Source organism: Pristiophorus japonicus, chromosome 26, assembly GCF_044704955.1.
Source record: "Pristiophorus japonicus isolate sPriJap1 chromosome 26, sPriJap1.hap1, whole genome shotgun sequence".
Classification (NCBI taxonomy): domain Eukaryota; kingdom Metazoa; phylum Chordata; class Chondrichthyes; family Pristiophoridae; genus Pristiophorus; species Pristiophorus japonicus.
The window spans coordinates 3,206,978-3,231,575 of record NC_092002.1 but is presented as its reverse complement, the minus strand read 5'-3'; the positions used below and the strand labels follow the sequence as shown (position 1 = coordinate 3,231,575).

General features: G+C 53.8%; 1 protein-coding gene across 2 annotated transcripts; it reads right to left on the bottom strand.

Annotated features, from left to right (window-relative positions):
* Positions 1–244: 244 nt before the first annotated feature.
* socs9 (suppressor of cytokine signaling 9) lies at positions 245–7,782 on the bottom strand. 2 transcript variants are annotated; one of them, XM_070867650.1, is made up of 2 exons: positions 7,714–7,782; positions 245–3,709 (listed from the first exon to the last, which is right to left on the bottom strand). In XM_070867650.1, exon 2 carries the CDS (start codon positions 3,448–3,450, stop codon positions 2,164–2,166), a length of 1,287 nt encoding a protein of 428 aa, XP_070723751.1. In that variant the 5' UTR covers positions 3,451–3,709; positions 7,714–7,782; the 3' UTR covers positions 245–2,163. The 2 variants fall into 2 exon arrangements, with proteins under 2 accessions (XP_070723751.1, XP_070723753.1); XM_070867652.1 differs by lacking the exon at positions 7,714–7,782 and adding an exon at positions 5,340–5,446.
* Positions 7,783–24,598: the final 16,816 nt, after the last annotated feature.

Below are 24,598 nucleotides of genomic sequence, written 5' to 3'. Positions count from 1 at the left end.
AATAGAAGGGGTCTCCCTCTTGCTCAGTAAACGTCTGCCTCCATTACGATATTTGACCAAAGCTCACTGGACCATCAAAGTGTATCGGGCCACGTGCAACAACCCTGCCCAATAAGCTCGACGAACAGAGGGACGCTGGTTGAGCTCAGTTCTGGCTTTGATTCATCGAAGTGGCAACCGTCAGAGGCCACAAAAGCACTTTGCATCATTTAAACTCTTTCTTTTGCCACTCGCGCTCTCAGCGTTTGTTCAAAGGCTCTTTTTTATCAAAGAATGACACAGGTGAAAAACGTAACTATACATAATACAGAGTAACGGGCAGCTCAGGGATTGAAACCTCATCGAACCACTTCAACCAGCCGTTATCCAGTGACCTTAGTATCAAGTCTCCCCGGGTGGTGTCCCAAGTAGGGTTTGTGCAACCACATCGCAAGTGACCCGTGTCGCAGCCGAGACAGCGGGTGACCACGGGCTATTTGAACATGGGGGGGGGCACCATGGTCAAGGCCAATCCCATGCTCGCCCACCTTGCAGCGTGGAGTGGAGGGGGGTCGCTGGATACTAATCGGGATCGGGAATGTTGTCTCCCCTTAGCCTAAGGGGTGCTGAGGACTGGTGCAGTGACCCCACCCCCACAATCTCTGATCCCGACCGAGATCATCAAACTTGGGATAGACTGGGACCGGGCACAAATGTCTCAGGACCGAAACACACGGCGGTTTACCCGCTGGACCACTGGAGAGTTACTCGATGAGATTAAGCACCCGTCAGCATTTAATGACATGCACCGCGACTCTCATGGGCGAAGATTAAGATTCTGTTCCACTCAATAGCAGCACAGGCCGACGGGACCGTGCACCTTGTGCCGTAGGTGACTCGGTCAATCGATGGCGGTGGAGTCTGTGGTTACGGTGTCCAGTCAACTACCCGCAAATAACATGGTCCATATTCGCACCGCATAATTTTAGCAAATAAACCTGTTCTAAAGCAGCTCTCGACAGTGGTCCGCATTGACATTTGTATCTTCAGTCTTATCGAGCACCCATACTTCTCAAAGTTACAAAGTTTGGGTTACAGATCAAACTGAGGTGAGACGGGTGTGGGGGGGGTGGGAATCTAGTCAATAAAGATAATACGTGGGGCGGGCTATGCAGTCGGGTAGACACTGAGACCTGGCTTTCAGTGCAGTCAGGGTTGATGAGGTGGGAATGGGGGTCCCATGTGAAATGAGTCCCAATTGGGCATTCATTTGCATCAAGGGTGGAGGAAATGGATAAGATATCCCGTTGGTGCAGTGGGGATGGGGGGGAAACCTACTGTTGTGAGGTTTGGGAGGAGGGTACTCTGTATCGAACCCCCTGTACCTGCCCTGGGAGTGTTTGATGGGACAGTGTAGAGGGAGCTTTACTCTGTATCGAACCCCCTGTACCTGCCCTGGGAGTGTTTGATGGGACAGTGTAGAGGGAGCTTTACTCTGTATCTAACCCCGTGCTGTACCTGCCCTGGGAGTGTTTGATGGGACAGTGTAGCGGGGGCTTTATTCTGTATCTAACCCGTGCTGTACCTGCCCTGGGAGTGTTTGATGGGACAGTGTAGAGGGGGGGCTTTACTCTGTATCTAACCCGTGCTGTACCTGCCCTGGGAGTGTTTGATGGGACAGTGTAGAGGGAGCTTTACTCTGTATCTAACCCCGTGCTGTACCTGCCCTGGGAGTGTTTGATGGGACAGTGTAGAGGGAGCTTTACTCTGTATCTAACCCCGTGCTGTACCTGCCCTGGGAGTGTTTGATGGGACAGTGTAGAGGGAGCTTTACTCTGTATCTAACCCCGTGCTGTACCTGCCCTGGGAGTGTTTGATGGGACAGTGTAGAGGGGGGGCTTTACTCTGTATCTAACCCGTGCTGTACCTGCCCTGGGAGTGTTTGATGGGACAGTGTAGAGGGAGCTTTACTCTGTATCTAACCAGTGCTTTATGGTGCAATACTTTGGTGACCACAGAATTCGCACAAAAAAGACCCATTGTTGGGTTAAGATTGCGGATATTGCAGTCCAGGATTCTTCAAATAAATAGTTACGGTTAAGAAAGTCGTTACTTAAAGTTGATCTTCGGTCTCGGGTGGTTCGAAGAGGTCAGTTTTCAGCAGTTTTCTGTCGGTCAGCGCTATCACCTGGTGTCCAGCCTCCGCACTCTGACCTTCTGCTTGTAATGATATTCCTTCAGGTATTCCTTCAGGGTGCTGGGGATGGGGAGGAGGTCGATGCCGTCATACGTGGAGCAGCTGGAGATGGCTGCCCGGCAGATGTGCTGCAGGCTGAAGGGGAAGGTCCTGTTGATGGGGCTGGAGAGCAGGGGTTCGAAGAACATGCAGGAGTTGGGGTCCTTGTAGTGTTCGAGTAGGCCGGTGACGGTGGGAGCGTGGAAGACGCTGGGGTCGTGGACATCGAAGCTGAAGTTGTGGTTCCACTGCTCGATGCGGGCGTGCAGGGAGCGGCTGTAACGGCGGAAGCTGACCGAGAAGAGGTAGTCCTCCTGGGCCGAGTCCCGCAGCAGGAAGGCCCCCTCCGGCCTGCCCTCCAGCAGGGCCTCGGCCTGGTAGCGGTCCATCACCCCCCAGTAGCAAGGGAAGGTGGTGAGTTCCAGCAGGTCGGGCACCAGGCAGTGGATGTAGTCAATCTGGGTGTGGGCGCGATAGCCGTCGGTGGACTCCACCTGCTCGGGGGGGGGCTGGGGAGAGGGCGGGGCCGCTGATTCCTCGGCCTCCTGCAGCGACAGGGTGGCCCGATCGTCACCAGCCAGCTCGTTCATCCCCGGCGCCAGCTTGGGCCCCAGCTTGTACAGGGGGTTGATCTGGGCCGTCACCTCAAAGGTGTGAATCTGCGCGTGGGGCGGGGGCTCGACCCCCTGCTCGATGCTGATGCGCCTCCTCTCCCGCAGGCGGTCGTCCTCGTCCTCGACCGGCGTCCCTCCCGCGGAGGCCCCGTCCAGGAAGGGCGGGCTCTGCGAGACGGGGGCTGTGTGCTGCTTGATCAGGTACCACTTCTGGGCCAGGTCGGTGCCAGCGGGGAAGGGGCACTTATCGAGCATCAGTTCGCTCAGGTGGATCTTACGCTTGGAGGAGGATAAGATGGCGGAGTGCAGGCCGTGGGATTTGATGGGAAAACACTGGCCCACGGCGTCCTGGATACGTTGCCTCAGGGTCCGGCTCGGCAGCTTGTCCTCCCCAAAGTCGTGGGAATCCGTCTCCTGAGACACATCCGTGTCCTGCTTTCCCGCTTTCCCGCCCGAGGCGTTCCTGACCTTCCCCTGCCCGGTTCCCGAAGCGCCGCCGCACAGTTCGGACCTGTGGGAATTCCTGTTCTTCTTCTTGCTGCGGGATTCTCGCCGGTCTTCGGGCTCTCCCCGCCGGACCTTGGGCCTGACGGCTCGCTTCTCCTCGCCCGCCTGTGACATTGTTCTCCAGGCCGCGAGCGGCAATCCACGTCTCCTCCGACTCGAAGCGCCGATCGGTGGTGGGTTTAGCACGAGTGCCTGGCGAGGGGGTGAGGGCTAATCGAATCCCTCACCGGAGGCCGGTACCCGGGAACACGGAGAACGGTCTGAGCAGCCATCGCGTCCCTCACCCTGTTGCATTTGCAGTCCTCCCCCCCGCTCCTTGATTTGGGTTCGATCCGGGAATCTCCCAGAAACGCCACGGCAAAAAACTCAATTCCTGCAAAAATAGAGAAAATACCATCACTGGGTGTGTAAAAAAACAAACCATTTTCTGATCAGACCCCCCCTTCTGAACACGGGATGGGGGGAGACATGGGACGGGGAGACAGGAGATACAGGGAGAACCCCTGCCTGATATTCGCCCCTCATCCAGTTTTGGGCAGGTGTTGCCGGAGAGCTAAAGTGGGGCAGGGACCCGGGCGGATGAACTCCCCTAGCCCCGGGGGGCACGGAGTCTAATGGCTGCCTCCCTTCAAGGGTGCGGTCAGCTAGCAGAGAGTGTCCCCGTGGGGCCGAGAACCTCGGGGGTGGGGGAGGTCCTGGCCAGGAACATCCTCATTACACATCTAACCGGACCCATGTGGAGCACCCCGGGTAATAATCATTGACAACTTCCTGAGCGTATTTGCCCCGTAAGCGAGCCGGAATTCGGAACAATATCAGGGGGCAGGGGATGAGGGTTGTTAAACCAGGAGACAGGTTGCGGAGAGTAGTCTTGTGTTCCCTGGAGAAATACCACCAACGATGTCTCCGCAAGATCCTGCAAATCCCCTGGGAGGACAGACGCACCAATGTTAGCGTCCTCGACCAGACCAACATCGAAGCACTGACCACACTCGATCAGCTCCGCTGGGCAGGGCCACATTGTCCGCATGTTGGCAAATGGCATGTTGGCCTTCATAGCGAGGGGATTTGAGTACAGGGGCAGGGAGGTGTTGCTACAGTCGTACAGGGCCTTGGTGAGGCCACACCTGGAGTATTGTGTACAGTTTTGGTCTCCTAACCTGAGGAAGGACATTCTTGCTATTGAGGGAGTGCAGCGAAGGTTCACCAGACTGATTCCCGGGATGGCGGGACTGGCCTATCAAGAAAGACTGGATCAACTGGGCTTGTATTCACTGGAGTTCAGAAGAATGAGAGGGGACCTCATAGAAACGTTTAAAATTCTGACGGGGTTAGACAGGTTAGATGCAGGAAGAATGTTCCCAATGTTGGGGAAGTCCAGAACCAGGGGACACAGTCTAAGGATAAGGGGGAAGCCATTTAGGACCGAGATAAGGAGAAACTTCTTCACCCAGAGAGTGGTGAACCTGTGGAATTCTCTACCACAGAAAGTTGTTGAGGCCAATTCACTAAATATATTCAAAAAGGAGTTAGATGAAGTCCTTACTACTAGGGGGATCAAGGGGTATGGCGAGAAAGCAGGAATGGGGTACTGAAGTTGCATGTTCAGCCATGAACTCATTGAATGGCGGTGCAGGCTCGAAGGGCCGAATGGCCTGCTCCTGCACCTATTTTCTATGTTTCTATGCATGGCCCCCCAGACACGAGACTGCCCAAAGCAAGCGCTCGACTCGGAACTCCTTCACGGCAAGCGAGCCCCAGGTGGGCAGAGGAAACGTTACAGGGACCACCCTCAAAGCCTCCCTGATAAAGTGCAACATCCCCACCGGCACCTGGGAGTCCCTGGCCAGAGACTGCCCTAAGTGGAGGAAGTGCATCCGGGAGGGCGCTGAGCACCTCGAGTCTCGTCGCCGAGAGCATGCAGAAACCAAGCGCAGGCAGCGGAAGGAGCGTGCGGCAAACCAGTCCCACCCTCCCCTTCCCTCAACCACTGTCTGTCCCACCTGTGACAGGGACTGTGGCTCTCGTATTGGGCTGTTCGGCCACCTGAGGACTCACTGTTGGAGCGGGGGCAAGTCTGCCTCGACCCCGAGGGGCTGCTGATGATGATGATGATTGAGGGGGATGTAATGGAGATGTTGAGATGATTAACGGAGTTGATGGGGCAGAGGGAGGGCCCGGGGGGGGGGGGGGGGGAAAGGGCGGGACTGGGGCCCAGGGGGGGGGGGGGGAAAGGGCGGGACTGGGGCCCGGGGGGGGGGGGAAAGGGCGGGACTGGGGCCGGGGGGGGGGGGGGGAAGGGCGGGACTGGGGCCCAGGGGGGGGGGGGGGAGGGGGGACTGGGGCCCGGGGGGGGGGGGGGGGGGGGAGGGGGGGACTGGGGCCCAGGGGGGGGGGGGAGAGGGGGACTGGGGCCGGGGGGGGGGGGGGGAGAAAGGGCGGGACTGGGGCCGGGGGGGGGAAAGGGCGGGGACTGGGGGGGGGGGAAGGGCGGAGTGGGGGGGGAAAGGGCGGGGGGGGGGGGGGAAGGGCGGGACTGGGGCCGGGGGGGGGAAGGGCGGGACTGGGGCCGGGGGGGGGGAAGGGCGGGACTGGGGCCGGGGGGGGAAGGGCGGGACTGGGGCCGGGGGGGGGGGGGAAGGGCGGGACTGGGGCCGGGGGGGAAAGGGCGGGACTGGGGCCGGGGGGGGGGGGGGGGGGGAAAGGGCGGGACTGGGGCCGGGGGGGGGGGGGGGGGGGAAAGGGCGGGACTGGGGCCGGGGGGGGGGGGGGAAGGGCGGGACTGGGGCCGGGGGGGGGGGGGGGGGAAGGGTGGGACTGGGGCCGGGGGGGGGGGGAAAGGGCGGGACTGGGGCCGGGGGGGGGGGGGGAAAGGCGGGACTGGGCCGGGGGGGGGGGGAAAGGGCGGGACTGGGGCCGGGGGGGGGGGGGGGGGGAGGGCGGGACTGGGGCCGGGGGGGGGGGGGGGAAAGGGCGGGACTGGGGCCCGGGGGGGGGGGGGGGGACTGGGGCCCGGGGGGGGGGGGGGACTGGGGCCCAGGGGGGGGTGGGGGGGGACTGGGGCCCAGGGGGGGGTGGGGGGGGGGACTGGGGCCCAGGGGGGGGTGGGGGGGGGACTGGGGCCCAGGGGGGGGGAGGGGACTGGGGGCCCGGGGGGGGGGGGGGGGGGGGGGAGGGACTGGGGCCCGGGGGGGGGGTGGGAGAGGGTGCCCGGGGGGGGGGGGTGGGAGAGGGGGCCCGGGGGGGGGGGGGGGAGAGGGGGACTGGGGCCGGGGGGGGGGGGGGGGGGGAGAAAGGGCGGGACTGGGGCCGGGGGGGGGAAAAGGGCGGGACTGGGGCCGGGGGGGGGAAGGGCGGGACTGGGGGGGGGGAAAGGGCCGGGGGGGGGGGAAAGGGCCGGGGGGGGGGGAAGGGCGGGACTGGGGCCGGGGGGGGGGGGGAAGGGCGGGACTGGGGCCGGGGGGGGGGGGGGAAGGGCGGGACTGGGGCCGGGGGGGGAAGGGCGGGACTGGGGCCGGGGGGGGGAAGGGCGGGACTGGGGGGGGGGGGGGGGGAAAGGGCGGGACTGGGGGGGGGGGAAAGGGCGGGACTGGGGGGGGGGGGAAAGGGCGGGACTGGGCCGGGGGGGGGGGGGGGGAAGGGCGGGACTGGGGCCGGGGGGGGGGAAAGGGCGGGACTGGGGCCCAGGGGGGGGGGGGACTGGGGCCCGGGGGGGGGGACTGGGGCCCAGGGGGGGGGGGGACTGGGGCCCAGGGGGGGGGGGGACTGGGGCCCAGGGGGGGGGGGACTGGGGCCCGGGGGGGGGGGGGGACTGGGGCCCAGGGGGGGGGGGGGACTGGGGCCCAGGGGGGGGGGGACTGGGGCCCAGGGGGGGGGGGGGACTGGGGGCCCGGGGGGGGGGGGGACTGGGGCCGGGGGGGGGAGGGACTGGGGCCCGGGGGGGGGAGGGACTGGGGCCCGGGGGGGGGGGGGGACTGGGGCCCGGGGGGGGGGGACTGGGGCCCGGGGGGGGGGGGGGGGGGGGGGGGGGGGGGGGGGGGGGGGGGGGGGGGGGGGGGGGAGGGACTGGGGCCCGGGGGGGGGGGGGGGGGGGGCGGGGGGGGGGGGGGGGGGGAGGGACTGGGGCCGGGGGCCGGGGCCCGGGGAGGGGAGGGCGGGACGGGGCCGGGGCGGTGCAGGATCCGGGGGGCGGGGGGAGAAGGCCCGGGGTCCCCAGTACCTCAGTGCCCCAGGGAGGGAGGGAGAGGGCCGGGGGGGCTCAGGCCCGGGGAGCCGGCTCCGGCCTAGGCTCAGGCCCCGGGCCGGGTTTCCGGGCCCCGCGGCCTCTCCCCCCACCACTCAGGGATTCACACATACGCCGCTACCCCGGGCTCTCACCTCCGGCCTCCGGCCCCGGCCCGCACCTTGCCCCGCTCCGCCCGCCGAGGAGGCGCCGCCCGCCCCGGCCGCCCGCAGACACCGCCCCCGCCGGCCGCACCGCCAACTGCAGGCGGCCCGCCGCAAACCCCGGACTGGAGCCCCGGCAAACCCGGACCGGAGCCCCCCCCGCAAACCCCGGACCGGAGCCCCGGCAAACCCCGGACCGGAGCCCCCCCGCAAACCCCGGACCGGAGCCCCCCCCGCAAACCCCGGACCGGAGCCCCGGCAAAACACGGACCGGAGCCCCCCCCCCCGCAAACCCCAGACCGGAGCCCCCCCCGGCAAACCCCGGACCGGAGCCCCCCGCAAACCCCGGACCGGAGCCCCCCCCCCCCCCCCCGCAAACCCCGGACCGGAGCCTCCCCCCCCCGCAAACCCCGGACCGGAGCCCCCCCGGCAAACCCCGGACCGGAGCCTCCCCCCCCCCCCCCGCAAACCCCGGACCGGAGCCTCCCCCCCCGCAAACCCCGGACCGGAGCCTCCCCCCCCCCCCCCGCAAACCCCGGACCGGAGCCTCCCCCCCCGTAAACCCCGGACCGGAGCCGCCGCCGCCCCCCCCCCCCGGGCAAACCACGGACTGGAGCCACTCACCAGCAGCACCGGCGCTCCCTGGAACCAGGAGGACTTGCTTCCACATAGGTTCACAGGTGTTTCAAGGACCTAATATTCCAGATCCCGAACTACATCCTGAAGGGTGGAAGATGCCTGTGGGTGGATTGTTTTAACGTGGGGTGACCGTTGCACACCAGCCACCACACGGGGCTTGACAGAGCGAGGTCTTGGTCCAGTGGCAAGGGTTAACCAGGACGACTGGAGACCAGCTCTGCTGCACGGACCCAGTGCGCGCACTTCCCGCAGTGTGGGCCGGGCCCGTGCTGCCCCTGGGCCCTCGCCGCTCCTGGGCCCCGAACCCACGCTTCTCCTGGCCCCAAACCCCCATTCGCCGCACCTGCGCCACGACCTTCTCACTCCTCTGTTGTACCCGTCGATGTTCCTGCCCACGCTGCAGTTACCTGGGTCCTGATGATGTCACCCAGTCACCCACCTCGAACCCATCGCACATTTGTGTCAACTTGCACTGAAAGCTGCAGTGGCCGCTCCAGCTCATTTTGAAGCCCTGACCTGTGCTGGTGTTCTCACACAGGCCGGGGTGGCCACGATGTCCGAGGGCCCTTCGCCATCATAGGCCACCCTGACTCTCACTGGGGTACGGATCCCACACACACACACACTGGGGTACAGGTCCCACACACACTGACTCTCACTGGGGTACAGTCCCACACAGACTGACTCTCACTGGGGTACAGTCCCACACACACACACACTCTCACTGGGGTACAGTCCCACATACACTGACTCTCACTGGGGTACGGATCCCACACACACACTGGGGTACAGTCCCACACACACACACTCACTGGGGTACAGTCCCACATACTGACTCTCACTGGGGTACGGGTCCCACACACACTCACTCTCACTGGGGTACGGGTCCCACACACACTGACTCTCACTGGGGTACAGGTACCACACACACTGACTCTCACTGGGGTACAGGTCCCACACACACTGACTCTCACTGGGGTACGGGTCCCACACACACTGACTCTCACTGGGGTATGGGTCCCACACACACTGACTCTCACTGGGGTACAGTCCCACACACACACACTCTCACTGGGGTACAGTCCCACATACACTGACTCTCACTGGGGTACGGATCCCACACACACACACACTCACTGGGGTACAGTCCCACACACACACACTCACTGGGGTACAGTCCCACATACTGACTCTCACTGGGGTACGGGTCCCACACACACTGACTCTCACAGGGGTATTTTTCCATCGCAAGATGGTGGTGTTACTGCTTCTGCCCCACCAGTCGGGGTTGTCACAACAGGTGTTAATGCAGCAGTGGGGTTCGCTGGGCATGTGGCACAGGGCTGTGCTATGCCAGCCCCAAACCTGCAACCCGTTCGCACTGCACAATTCAACCCTCCTCACACTCCATGGGAATAGGAGACCATTCAACCTCTCGAGCCTGTTCTGCCTTTCAATTAGATCATTGGTTGATCAACAAGGCAATATAGGATCATAGCATCTTACAGCATAGGAGGCCATTCAGGCCACCGAGCCTGTGCCAATCCAATTAGTTCCACTCCCCTGCTCTTTTCTCATAGCCCTGCAAATGTTCATTTTCAAGTATTTATCCAATTCCCCTTCAGGCAGTACATTCCAGATCATAACTTACTGCGTAAAAACATTCTCCTCATCTACCCTCTGGTTCTTTTGTCAATTATCTTAAATCTGTGTCCTCTGGTTACCGACCCTCCTGCCACTGGAAACAGGTTCTCCTTATCTAAACCCATCATATACACAGGTTGAGCTGCGTTCTAATGTGTTGGCAACCCTGGCTGCCTTGACCCACCGATCCTATCTGGTACTGCTGGAGCTCAGACCCCTGCAATTCCCCTTTTACTGCAAGGGAACCCTGGCTGCCCCCTCATCAATGTTTGAACAGGATATCCCATTGCAGCTGGTGCAAGGCCCTGGAAATGCAACCTGTGGAGAAAGTCCTGGGTCAGGTTGTTCATATCAATGATTGTCAGAAGTGTCTCCCCAGCTCCTTCACCGACACACCACCTCTTTGCTGAGAGCATCAGCGACACTCAGACAGTTCTGATTCATAATCCTGGTCAACCTTTTGGCAACTCCAAACCTGGACAGTGGGTAGGGGCAGGGGGATAGCAACTGGGGCTTGTAATGTAGGAAATGTGTCAGCCAATTCTCACACAGCAAGCTCCCACAAACAGCAACATCAGGGATAAATATTGGCCCAGGACACCGGGGAGAACTCTCCTGCTCTTCAAAATAGTGCCGTGGGATCTTTTACATCCACCCGAGAGCAGACATGGCTTTGGTTTAATGTCTCATTTAAAAGACTTTACAATTAAAGACAAAACAGACAAAAATTAGAGGTGCAAACATTTTGTTTATTGTGGGGCACACTCAGTGTGTCAAAATTTAATAAGTTCTTAAATTAATGCACCAATATATAATACAAACTAAAAGTCATTGAGGAAAAGAAGCATAATTAACCAGAGAATTTTATTGAACTAAATTGAAACTCCATGGCAGATTCAGGTTTCTTTTTAAATAGAAAAAAACCTTACAAAGTAATAAGCTTAACTGTAGGAGAAAAGTTACTTAAAAAAAATAGCAATTTGCCTTTGTAAAGTAAAGTAACAATAAAGCAAACTAAAAAATGTTTTAATATTTAAGTTGAGATTTATTTATGGTGACCAGCCATAGCTAAAGTTTCCCAGTAATAAAGGCCGAATAATAACTAAATATATTCAAAAGGGAGTTAGATGAAGTCCTTACTACTAGGGGGATCAAGGGGTATGGTGAGAAAGCAGGAATGGGGTACTGAAGTTGCATGTTCAGCCATGAACTCATTGAATGGCGGTGCAGGCTAGAAGGGCCGAATGGCCTACTCCTGCACCTATTTTCTATAATCCAATGTCAATTCAAAGAGGGTTCTCCACCTTATAAAAAGAAATAGTTACTGCAATGTCATACTCTCCAAAGCAGCCTTTGCAGCTTATTTAACAACCCATGGGTTTAGAAGGAGATGCTGATGGGGTGAGATGGAGAGGGGTGGGAGGGGGCTGGTGTGGAGCATAAACCCTGGCACGGAGCAGTTCGGCCGAATGGCCTGTACATTCTTACACTTCTGTCCCTCTCTTCTCCCCCACCATTACCATTATTTCTCTCCCACTGCTGCCACCAGAATGTGCCCCCCCCCCCCCCACACTTGGCAACTGCTGCCAGTGCAGTCCTGGTACTGGGCACCACTGATGGGCAGTGGGACATTGGAATCTCTCTATGTGTCCCTTTGCTTCCCTCCTTTTCTGAAGATGCTGACTCTGGCTGGATGAAAACAGCCTCCCAGCTGCTGGGCAACCCTCTTATACCCCTGCCCTGCTCGCCCTCGCCACATGGTCAACTGGCGATATAGAATCATACAGCACGGGAGGCCATTCCATCCTCACCCAGCAGCAGGAGCATTGGATCCTGGTCAGGAGACCCCAGGGCTGAAAAAAAGCTGCCGCACCTACCTTTTTTTTTTGGAGTTTTTCCCGCGGAGCGTTGAGGCGGCCTTTCGATTGGTTTTCGGCACTTTTTTTAACGTTGGACTGGAAGTCAGTCATAGTGGGGGCAGACATGCGGCGGTAAGTCAGGCCGAGGGGTGGAAGTTGGGGTGCGATCGAGACTAAGTGACCGTCACCCAGCGGCGGTGACATCACTGCACGTGTGCGTCACCATGCTCTCTCCCCTCCGTTAAAGTGGAGAGAATCGGGCATTTCTTTATCTTCAGCCACCAGGGAGGGTTTCGGCTGGGCCAGCGGGGGTGCCAGGCTACCTGTTGGTGGCCCGGTCGAACCCGGGGGTGCAATAGTCCGGCCGATATGGAAATTGGCTGGCAAAAATAATAAGATGGCGGCCGCAGCATTTGGCCCTCGTCTTTAATGGCCGCCGCACTGCCAGGGCAGAGAGAGCAGACAAGGGGCACCGACAGAGAAAGCTGTCGGGGGCACCGTGCGGTGGGGCAACGATCTTTTAACCTAAATTTCGGGCGGAGTATTCTGCAGGTGAGGGAGAGCGGCGGTCATCAGTAGCGGAGCGGAATTGGGGACAGGCCGAAAATTCCCCGACCTGAATTTGGGTTGGGGCGGCTATTGGACTGCAACATGGCCGCCGAATAATGGGCCTCATACGGACCCTGAATTTCAGCCCCCTCATCTCAAGACAACCCCCCCCCCCCCCCCATTACCAATGGTACCCATACCCTTCTTGAGAAGCACGCCACCTAGCAACCTTAAGAATGATTGACTGGCACATTGGAGTGACCAGTGGCTTCAGATTGAACAGCAATCAAATTTAAATTGTCTTTACTAACAGGGGTTTTGTTTAAAAATTAGGTTCTTCAATTTCTTTTGAATATACAATTTTGGTGTCGTCCCCCCCCCTTTCACTGGGGCCCTCCGCAATCTCCCACATTCAGTGGCACCCTCCCCCAATTAGTTTAATATCCAAGAAGATGTACTTCCTGCTACTTTCCCCAGCTCATGCCTCAACTTTTCTTCAGAATCAATTCAAATCCCACTGGGGTTTTTAAAAAAAAGGATGAATCAGTGAACAATGAGGAGAATGCAGGGAAACCAGATCCGAATGTCTGCTCCTTTTCACGGGGGAGTTAGTGGTGGGTACGGGGTGGAGAGCAAAATTAAAATTCCTGGTTACATCAGACTGTTTTACTCCAAGATCATTACTGCTTCATTCAGTCCCCACGGATCATGTAATGATTCATCGAGAAGCAAGTCTTGAGTCTGGCTCGATAGAGTCTTCCAACTTGCTCACAGTACAACTTGCATCTTTGCTATTCGCTAATGATTATTAGCCAACTCCACCCTCGAGATTGACCTGGGTTTGCCATCTAGGCAGCAGTCAGTTTGAGTGGGAATGAGGAAAGGAAGGTGTAGATGGATCTAGGTAAAGAAACCAATCACAGTTGTTGGGGTCCATGAGCACACATGGTCCTTCTCTACCTCAACCAAGTGGCTACTATTCAACGGGTAATTTATCCCGAGGGAAATACAGCTGAACTCCATTCTATTCCCAACTAATGTCCACACACTTCCTAGCACAATTTGAATCATGAGATTCTGAGGGGGCTTGACAAGATAGATGCAGGGAGGATGTTTCCCGTGGCTAGAGAGTCGAGAACCAAGGGTCATAGTCTCAGGATTAGGGGTCAGCCATTTAGGACAGAGATGAGGAGGAATTTCTTCACTCGAGGGTTGTGAATCTTTGGAATTCTCTACCCCATAGGGCTGTGGAGGCTGGGTCATTGAGTATATTCAAGGCTGAGATCGCTAGATTTTTGGACCAAGGAAATTAAGAGATATGGCGATCATGCAGGAAAGTGGAGTTGAGGTCAAAGATCAGTCATGATCTTATTGAATGGCTCCTCCTAATTCTTATGTTCTTATTCACTGCATGGCAGCCAGTAGGAGGGATCCTGGCTGATGTTTGCACACAGAATCTCCCATCTGAACCTGTATCCTCTTGTCCTACTGTCATGGTTTAAATGTTGTAATAGCATTTTCTGTTATGCAAACTCTGGTATTTCTTGGATTAAAAGACTGCACATTAATACTTGAATACAAGGTAATCATCATCATAGACAGTCCCTCGAAGCGAGGATGACTTGCTTCCACGCCAAAAAAGGATGAGTTCACAAGTGTTTCAATGAAGGACCTAATATTCCAGGTCCTGAACTACATCCTGAAGGTGGAAGATGCCTGTGCGTGGATTTTTTTTTTAACGCGGGGTGGCCGTTGCACACCAGGCACCACACGGGTTTGACAGAGCTAGGTCATGGTCCAGTGGCAAGGGTTAACCAGGACGACTGGAGACCAGCTCTGCTGCACGGACCTAGTGCGCTCACATATCGCACAGTGTGGGCTGGGCCCGTGTTGCCCCTGGGCCCTCACCTCTTCTGGGCCCCGATCACGTCCCTCTACAATCTCTCGCCGCTCCTGCTGTACCTGCCCATGCTCCAATCACCGACCTGGACCTTGATGACGTTCCTCTTTGTTGCCCTCGCGCTGTACCTTGCAGTGGTACGCCACCACGCTGCTCCTGGCCACTGCCCGCCGCTCCTTTTATGGCCCCAACCTACCGCTGATGGGCTATAAAAGGAGTGGTGAGCGGCAGCCATGGGCAGTGAGCCGGCCCCGACCTGCGACAAGGTAAACACAATTATTGACACACAAGATTTGGAATATAAAACCAGTCAGTAGGGAGTGGAGTGTGAAAGGCGTCACTAAAATCTCCATGGATGCCAGAAGGTATCAGAAATCTGCTTAGTGTCAGCCGTGGCACAGTGGGCAGCACCCTCGCCTCGGAGTCATAAGGTTGTGGGTTCAAGTCCCACTCGAGATTTGAGCACAAAAACATCTAGGCCGACACTCCAGTGCTGAGGGAGTGCTGCACTGTCGGAGGTGCCGTCTTTCAAATGAGACCTTAGAGTGAGGCCCCGTCTGCTCTCTCAGGTGGATGCAAAAGATCCCATGGCACTATTTGGAAGAAGAGCAGGGGAGTTCTCCCCGGTGTCCTGAGGCCAATATTTATCCCTCAATCAACATCACTAAAACAGATGATCTGGTCATTATCACATTGCTGTTTGTGGGAGCTTGCTGTGCACAAATTGGCTGCCTCGTTTCCTACATTACAACAGTGACTATGCTTCAAAACGTACTTCATTGGCTGTAAAGAGCATTGGGACTTCTGGTGGTCGTGATAGATGTTATAGAAATGCAAGTCTTTCTTTGAGAGTTTCCACAATTTGGGTAGTGCAAATATTCCAACCATTCCAGTCTGTTGGGATAAATATTTCAAGGCGTGTCACTTTCCTTATGGTCTTATGTATCATATGAAGGATAAATATTTAAAATAAAACAAACCTATTAAGCAGCCGTTTTCAATCACCACAGGAATTTTCTCTTGGCAGAACAAAAGGTTACTGCTGAAGTATTTTCCAGTCTCGTATTACACTGGCCTTCCACAAAGCAGCACTCATTCCACATCTGGCTATTCAGATTTCACACAGAACCAGGATCAACAAAAAGTTTGTTTTTTCTATCCCAGTAAACACTTCTTCACTCACCCCAGCGCTATTTCAATCTCCCAACTCCGTGCTCGCCCCCTCCTCCCTTCACACGCACACGTGGCACCGCTCTCTCTCTCAGGTAGAAGCTAATCTGGAGAGTCCGACTGCAGCTCTAAAGACCGACAAAAAAAAAGGTGGGCTTCCACTGTAACGGGAGCAAGTTAGCCACTTGGAGACTCGCTGTGATCAGCAGCGAGTGAGCAGAGTCTCTGTGGCTGGCTCAAGTCTTGAAATGGAAACGAGCCTTTAAAGAAAGATGCATTTATATAGCGCCTTTCACGACCACCGGACATCCCAAAGCGGTTTACAGCCAATGAAGTACTTTCTCGAGTGTCGTCACTGTTGTAATGTGGGAAACACAGCAGCCAATTTGCACACAGCAAGCTCCCACAAACAGGAATGTGATAATGATCAGATAATATGTTCTTATTATCTTATGATTGAGGGGTAAATATTGGCCCCAGGACACTGGGGAAAACTCCCCTGGTCTTCTTGAAATAGTGGCCGTGGGATCTTTTACCTGAGGGGGCAGATGGGGCCTCGGTTTAACATCTCGTATGAAAGACTCTCTTCTGACAGTGAGGCACTCCCTCAGTATTGTACTGAGTGTCAGCCTAGATTTTTGTGCTCATGTCCCTGGAATGGAACTTGAACCCACGACCTTCTGACTCAAAAGGTGAGAGTGGTACCCACTGAGCCATGACTTTAACTGAAGTAAATGTGTTTACACCACCAGGTAAAGCAGAGTGCGGCAGTGGCTGCTTATGTGGTTACTCACTGTCCTCCTGTCCCTGGAGTTTGTCACTGCTAAAATTCATCCCCCTAGTCTGATCAAAGCCTGCGAATCTGGAGTGTCTGTGGAAATGTACTTGCTGCTCTCCAGTACCTCACTCAAGTGGTCAATCTCAGAGAGTGTTGCAATGAGATCGTTTCATGGAGGGCACAACACAGCCAAGCCCGATGCAGTTCCCACTCGATACCCAACTAAAAACACACTCTGCTGGGGCCCCTGGATAGAGATCAGGAGCAGGAACCCCCGTGATTCTACCCTTGCTAACCGAGGGGTGCCGAGGTCCATTCTAGCCCACAGTGTCGCCCCAGTGAAGAGCCGCAAACTCTGCACCAAACTGTTCTGATGGCATTTCACGACTTCCAATTATAGCACCCATATCGCCACCCTCGTGGGCATCAGCTAACTCAGTATAGGCAGTGCGTTGGGCTGTATTGGTCTCAGTACCATACTGGGGTTGTCCATTTACCCACCGAGCCCTCTTGGGCTGTAAGCCGAGGTCACATGAGGGAGAAATTCCCATATCAAATGAGAGTATAGCTCAGATGGAAAATGTGTTACTAGAAGCGTGGATTAGGTTTGGAGGTCCGTGTTTGTGTGAACGAGAGGTTCCAAGCTCACTTCCAATGGAACGCCTCCTGTAAACATTTGTGACACCAGAGAGAGGGATCATCTGTTGAGATGCTTCAAACACTCCCATCACAGCCAAAGTTTTAAAAAGCAAATTCACTGTCGGAGTGTTAAATAACTTAAGTCAGATGCGATAATTCACAGAAACAACTTTTAGTGTTGAGGGAAACACACGGAAGGGAAATAAAACATCCTGATACAGGACGACTGCAAAGCGACCCTAAAGATGAACAGTGGGTACTGCATCCCTGCTAGTACCAGATGTCTGATGCCCGTTAACATACAATAAGCCAAAATTTCCACTTAATATTTTAAAAGCCTCTTGTAGCAACTCATGTTAAAGAAACATATTCTCATTTTTGTAGAAGGGTTTGACTCTTCTGGTTTGATGCTCAGTGCAATGCTCTGATGTACCAGAGTTTAGTACCTAGTCCCTCGTCCCACAATAATGGGTAAATATTTCTGCACGAATTAGCTGTTGCAAGTTTCAACAGCCTGCATTTATATGGCAGCTTTAATGTGTCCCAAGCAGTTTCATTTTTTTAATAAATGCACAGAATGTGCCCAGCAAGCCCCTTGCTGGTTTCTGAATCTTCAGATGGCCAAGTGTGTGTCCGCTCCCACCCTCCCCAGTACCCCAATATCAGCACCCCTCCGTGCTCAACGTGGCCTCAGGAAGGGTAGAAGCTGCTGGAGGGGTGGAGGGGAGGTGCAAGGAGAAGGGGAGGTATTGTTGCACTGGACCAGAAACTAGCAATCACCTGAAATTCAGCTTGGGATCAAAGCTGACCAACACTACTGTTGTTTTCTGTAATAAACAGCAACTTCCAGGAACAGGAAATAACAGAGCAATCCAGGAAAAAAAATAAAGAGTTCCAACTTTTAAGCACTTTTGGATATTTATTGTTTAGTAAGAAAATTATTTTCCTGGCATCAGACAGAACACAAAGGGATGTCCTAACTTTACACCAGAGCAGAGATTCCTGGTTCCTTCAGAAGCTTCACTCTGGAGGTGGATTTGTTTTGAAGTTTAGTAAATGGATAAGGGTTGATTCAAATTCTGGAATCAAGAGGCAAAGTGAAAGGAATGCCAACTTGTTACTGTGGCTTTTAATTGTGTGTTTTTAGCAGAGTGAATAGGTGTGAGGCGTACAAATAAACCACAGAATGGGCCTTTGCAATCGAAATCCCATTTCTCACAGTGTCGATGCACGAAAGCCTCTGTATACAAGGACACCTGACCCCCAGACCCGGAGCTGGTGCAATGTGGTTTTCCTTCCCCTCCTCTCCCAGAGGAGCCAATTAATGTGGTGTGACTACTCGGCAGCAGAAAGCCGAGGCAGCAAGTGTCGGCATGTCGGCTGTATGTGGTGGGTGGCACAGCCAGGCCCAATTCCACTCTCGCCCAACATCCACACATGCACTTTCCGGGAGCGGAGGAATGAATTGCTATCGAGTGTGGGAAACCTGTCCGACTTTCACTTCCTCCGGCTTAGCTCGAGGATCGATTACTGCCCACCCCGGGGAGATCAGCGCAGCCCAGATATCAAACCCGGGGTGTTTCAGATCTGCAGGGGCTCAGTACCACACCGAGTAGGTTGCACGTGTTGGATGCTTCCCAACTACTCAAAGTAACTAAGTCAGGACTTCACCAGGTTGTATCCAGGTGGTGCTTGGACTTGTGGTCTGTGAGCTACATGAACAGCTATACTGAAATTAAACAACCTTGCGCCACAGTTAGTTAACGTGCTCCCAGAAACACGTATGTTCCAGCATTTTTAATTGTCAAGGTGCTAAAAGGAAAGTGAAGTGAAGCTTTAGAAACCAGGAATGCATCCGTTCCGGCCTTGAGAAAGCAAAATATTTAAGGAACAGGCATATTCCGAAGTTTGGCTATTAATCTCCCCCACCCCCCCACCCCCCACCCGGCCCCCTTCCCCTCCTGGCAGCAAAAACCCAGCTGCTACAGACTTAAAACTTTTCAACACCAGCTCCAACAATGCTTCAACATTCCTCTATTCTTTGATATTTCAAACCCTCCCCCCCCCAATTATGTCTCGAGAAGTACAACTCCCCTTTTACACGAGGAAGCAAACCTGCTGCAAAGGCTTTTAAAAATAATAACTGTGTAATAGAAAAAAAGGGTTACTTAACTTGTGTTTTAAACATGTATCGTAGCTTGTAAAAAAAAAAGGGGGGGGGCGAGGGGGAGGTGGTGAACCTTCAAACACAATGAACTTTAAATGACTTTGGTTTAGATCCCAATCCGGTTTGATCCACTCCAGATCTTAGCAAGTTCCTAAAAAACAGCTTGTGCCCGAGTTCGCCAGCCACTGTACTTCAGTGATGGGGCGATGAGCCTCCATACCCAGAAAAAACAGGCAAGCTTTTCTCCTTCATTTTTAAATGGAACATGGCCAGGTACGTCTGCGCAGGTTTCTGGAGCAAGAGAGTAACCCCCCCCCCCCCTTAAAGAGTGTATAACCCCCTACCTCTCCCCCAATTCATTCAGTTGGAACTCAGAACTGAACTCAAGTCACCAAATTATTCCATTTAGGGTTTTTGCCCTCCTGAGCTGTGCAGATAACCAGCAATAGATAAACCTCGAACTCGGCTCCAGGCCAGTCAATTCAAAAGCATGAAAACTCAAATGCTTAATCCCATTGACTGTCCTTAGTGGGGTTTAAACTATTTAAGAAGTTTAAAAAAAACATGGTGTAAAACTTACACACAGTGCAGCTTTCGAAACCAGTGTTGGTACACAAATGAGGAAGGGGGAGGGGAGAAAGAGAACAAGCTGGGTAGAAAGAATCAGGACATGTGGTTGGGCCCCTGCAAGAGATGAAGTTTGTCCAGTTCATCGATTCAGAATTTTTTTTAAAAAAAAAGCTGGAGGCTGGAACACACACAGCCTCGAATCAGGGCCTGCACAGTTCAGGGTTTGCGTGTTCCCAAATGAACCTTTAAGTGGGTCAGTTAAATAGTCCAATGCTGCCACAAATTATCCATTCACAAGGTCTGGAATGGAGACAGATGAAGTGGTTGTTCAGTTTGTGTCAAGTTACCCAGAAGGCTGTGCAATACCTACCTCACAATAGCACCGTGCGCTCAGCAGACACGGCACTTACACGGCTGCAACATACGCTGTACAGATGTGTGAATAGGAGCAGGGTTGAACCTCACACAGGGGGGGCCTGCCCCTCTATACCCAGGTTCAAGCCTCTAATTTCAAGTGTTGTTCAAAAACAGGAAACTGTTGCTATGGTAATATCCTGGGCAGCTGTACAACTGTTGATACCAAAAAAGAAATCTCCAAAACAGACCAATACACCCGAGGGTGGTAAAATGGGATATTTATAAAGCCCAAATCTTATTTTACTTAATCTGTGGGGAGGGAGAAGAGAAGATTCCTTAAAATGACTTCACACTAAATTACTGCAAGCTACATTGGCCGAATATAAAAAGGGTGAAGCCAGCAAATGTTGAAACTTTTGCAGAATTGCGTTTTGTGATGCTCAGTGCATGGTTTAAGTTCCAGACTGTCTTGAAGGCCACATTTATTTGCACAATGACGAACAGTATTTTAAGTTAAAGCAGTTCAGTAGAAGTTGTAGTGTGTCTACGTGACAGACAAGTGATTCAAGATTACTAAAAATTTGGACCCTAACTTTAAAAAAAAAGGTGCAATATTTAATTGTTTTTTTATTTGCTTAAAAATTATAACGGTGAGGCGTCGCAAGATGTGTTTACATTCTGCACTTCCTCGTATCAAGGGACGGGGGAGGGAGAGGGCGATTCACCCCCAGGCTGTACCCTGGCAGCCCCCCCCCCCCCAACCCGATTAGTTTTTACCTCCTGCAAAAAGAACATTTAAAATGTCATTAACCCCACATGGGCTTTATTCACCACCTGCAGCATTAACAACACCGCCACAGATCAACAGTCCGACTGTTTCACTGACTAAATCTGGCAAAATCTATTTCTTAGCCAAAGATCGGAAAGGATTTAAACCATGACTTTTTGGGACAACTGTCCTTATATTAAATTTTAAAAAAACGATGGGTCATGCAGCTTGTAACCTTGTTCCCCAGTTAGTCACAGGTCAGCCTTTCATCAGCATGGCAAACAAGTCGTTGAGGGAGTGAACTTCACAAGCTGGCCATGGATTGATGGCAGCACTCCAACTGGTTTGAGAGTTCAGTTGTAGGAAGAGGGACAGAACTGGGTTGGGGCTGAGAAAGTATAAAGAACATGGTGATTCAAAGGGCCAAGTATGAAGACTGCCTCACTGTATTGGCACATTTACAACTTGGGGCTGCAGCATGGGATGTATGTTTCAGCTAATTTAAGAGGGAGGCAAATAGCTTTAAGAGGAAAGAAATGATAAAAATATAGTTAGTTGCCTTCTACCTGGCTTCTATGACAGTAATCACCCTTTCATGCAGTTTGAAACAGGTAGTTACATTCCCACAGAACCCAGCTACACTTCCAATTTCACTACATTTAACAGGCAAAATCCATGCCAAATGCACTCGCCTTTGCAAAGGATGATGGAAGCTGAACATTCAAGCCTAACTTCACACATTTATCAGATGGTCTTGTGTTTACACAAACCAGAAGTGTAGATGGTGACAGATCATGGATTTACATGGTTAATTTAACCTCCCCTCGGAGTCTGGATAAACCACACACGGAGATTCAAACGCAAGCAGCAGCGATTCACTCCACACACAGCTACGCCCAGAGTCAGATTCTTTGCTAAACAATCAAGGCACCCATCCTGGTTTACTAATGTGCCCATGGATTTTGCTGCATAAATCCACATTTTAAAGAATACCTGTCCTGCGACTCCGGGGCAGGGTTTGGGAGAGTACATTTCGTGCACAAGTCTCAAAATCAAAGGCGGAGATTTTTTGACGCTGTGCAAGATGGTTCTTTTTGTACAAAATTATATTTTCAGTTGGAGCTCGTGAAAACATAATTCTCAACTGAGTGCCTCCTTACTGTCTTCAGTCATGTCTTTGGAACTTTGCAAAAGAAGGGTTTCACCACACAGGGCAGGGAATTGGTGATTAGGAGAAGTTCACCTCCGCCCTTTCCACAAGCAGCATTGACCAGCCCCCCCCCCCCCACCCCCACTCCCCCGTTCAATTGGAACAGTCCAGTTTCGATTGGGACAGCCACTTAAGCAATTGCGCTGTCTGAAAAATGGTCAGAAAAACAAAAAAAATTGCGCTTTTCCAATCCTAGGGTTTAAAAAAAAGGTTCCACGAGCGGGCGATTCTGTGCATGGAGCAAGCACCTCCCAGTCTTGATGCACACATCACCACGCCCATTTTAATTATTTTTTTTAAAGTTTATTTTGTAAAAAACTGCGCGTCTGGTTTGGGACCGAGCAGGTGGCAGGCATCCGGCCCCCGTACGCACGCGCCTCTTCAAGACGACAACTAGGGCGGCATTTCTTCCCGAACAAATTTAGAACAAATCTGTTGACCAGTGTGACAGGACCACTAAAACAGGAGATGCAAAGTCATTTAAAGTCACACCCGTGTTGTACATCCCTCCCCCCCCTCCTAAAATGTAAACACATAAAACCTTCTTTGCCGAAGCCACAAGACTCCAAACAAAACCAAAATGTGATTCATATAAACAGGCCCTTATACAACTGAAACCCTTCTGAGAATTATTCTCACTTTCCATACATACATTTACTATATACAGGAAACCTTTTGTTTTTTTCTTTGAACATACACATTCCCCCCCTCCCCCCAACCCCCCCCCCCCCCCAACCCAACTCCCCCATTCTGTGCCTCATGCTAGAAAATTATGACCTATGAACTCTCTTTAAATGCAACTGTGAGCAATCGGGGAGGGTTACACAAATACACAGCTCCCCGATTTCCTGCTTTTTCGGTTAAATTTTTCAAAAAAATAAGGTTACCTTTTCCTTACATCGTTACAAAAAAAAAAGAAATATCTTGTTCTGAAAGCACCGACATCACACAACTGTGGGAAAACAGTTCTTTTGTTGTCGATACAGATGTTGCATTGGTGATCAATTAGGGGAGACACTGGACTTTCTCCCCCCCTCGCTCAGACTAGGGGCAGGACCACCGGTTGTTTTGGGTCTCATTACCATGCAGTGTCGTAGCTGCGTATTTAGATTTAGACATTTCCTGTCGTCCATGAGAAAGGCGTGAAAAGCAACCGTGCGTGTAAATAGTGAAACACTGACATCCCACTCGGCCACAAAACACTTTTGCGTTTGGGCAGCAAACAAAGACAACGGGAGTTCTCAGTACGCGATGACGTTGGGAATTGTCCGGGCCTCTCCATGGATGCTTAAACAAAGCGGCTATGGGTCTTTCCCCCCCCCCTCCCCGGCTGTGTCACTGCTCAATAATCCAATCAGGGTGGCCTTACAGCAAGCCAACTTTCACACACTTTTTTCCCCACCACCCTCCCGCCTTACCCCAAACCGAAAGCTGGCCCAACAGCTCCGAATTGGCAAAATTCATTACAGGCGGAACCGGCATAAAGCTCAGGATAGACCTTCAATTCCATCCCGAGACTCTGTAAGCAAAGAGTTCCCTTGGGTTGGGGGGGGGGGGAAAGACACGTTATAGATCCGAGCCCAGAATTACTGCAGCAAGATTCTCAGCTGCTCTGATATAAAGTGTGACCAAGAGCTCTGGATGTAAAGTGTGTTCTACTCGGGAGTATCACAAGATTAATGTGCAGCTTCAAGCCCTACACACTGACGAAGATGGCTGGTTGGACATGCGGTGAGGGAGGGAAGGATCATCGATCCGCCTGGGTCATTCTTTCATGGAGCTGAATAAACAGTCTAGTTTCGAATGGCCAAGACCCAACACCAGAAACACTCGCTCAGTTAATGTGCGATAAGCACTGGAAAGCTCAGCTCCTGGAGGGGTTGAGATAGACATTGAGTTCTTTTATCTCTGCTTGCAGGCGTTGCTACTGGAGTCGAAACTGGTGGCCACCCAACAAGGTTCTTTCAGGACCTGCCATTTCTTTCAACTTTCCAAAATCCACGCGAGCATGGAAATTGCGTCCGGAAGAAGTCAAACACCACTTCCAACCCCCTGGAATCCCGAGCTCTTTGTCCGTGGGCTGTGTTGTGCGAGTCGGCCAGCTCGCCATTCCTCCAACGTCCCAAAAGATCAAAAACACAACCACTCTCCGACCCACAGCCAAATGAGACGAGCAAGAGACATCGAGCCTCCTTCGGGAGCCCAGTCCTTGACATAGTTGCTGGTGGGGTTGGGTGGGGGATACTTTACTGCGGTCAATTCTTGCAGGGTGGGGGAGGGGGAGGAAAGAGAACAGGTGCCTCCTGCTACAAGCCCATAGTTGAGTAACCGGACAAACAATATCAACCACAAAGCATTTGCGTGAAAGAGAGTAAATTCAGTCCAAACCGTGCTATTTTGGAGCCCGTTCACAGATGTATTTTTGCCGTTGATACAAGCACAAATATACAGACGGATATAAGCAACGCAACCACCCGGCAAAAAGTCAGTTGTTTCCCCAGTTTGCTCACTGCCCTTGATTAGTGCTCTTTGCAGCTCAACTGGGGTATGCTGCAGCAGATTGGACAATGCAACAAGTTTCTGAAATTTTTTTTTTTTTAGTAATGCGGGCTTCAGAACAGAACA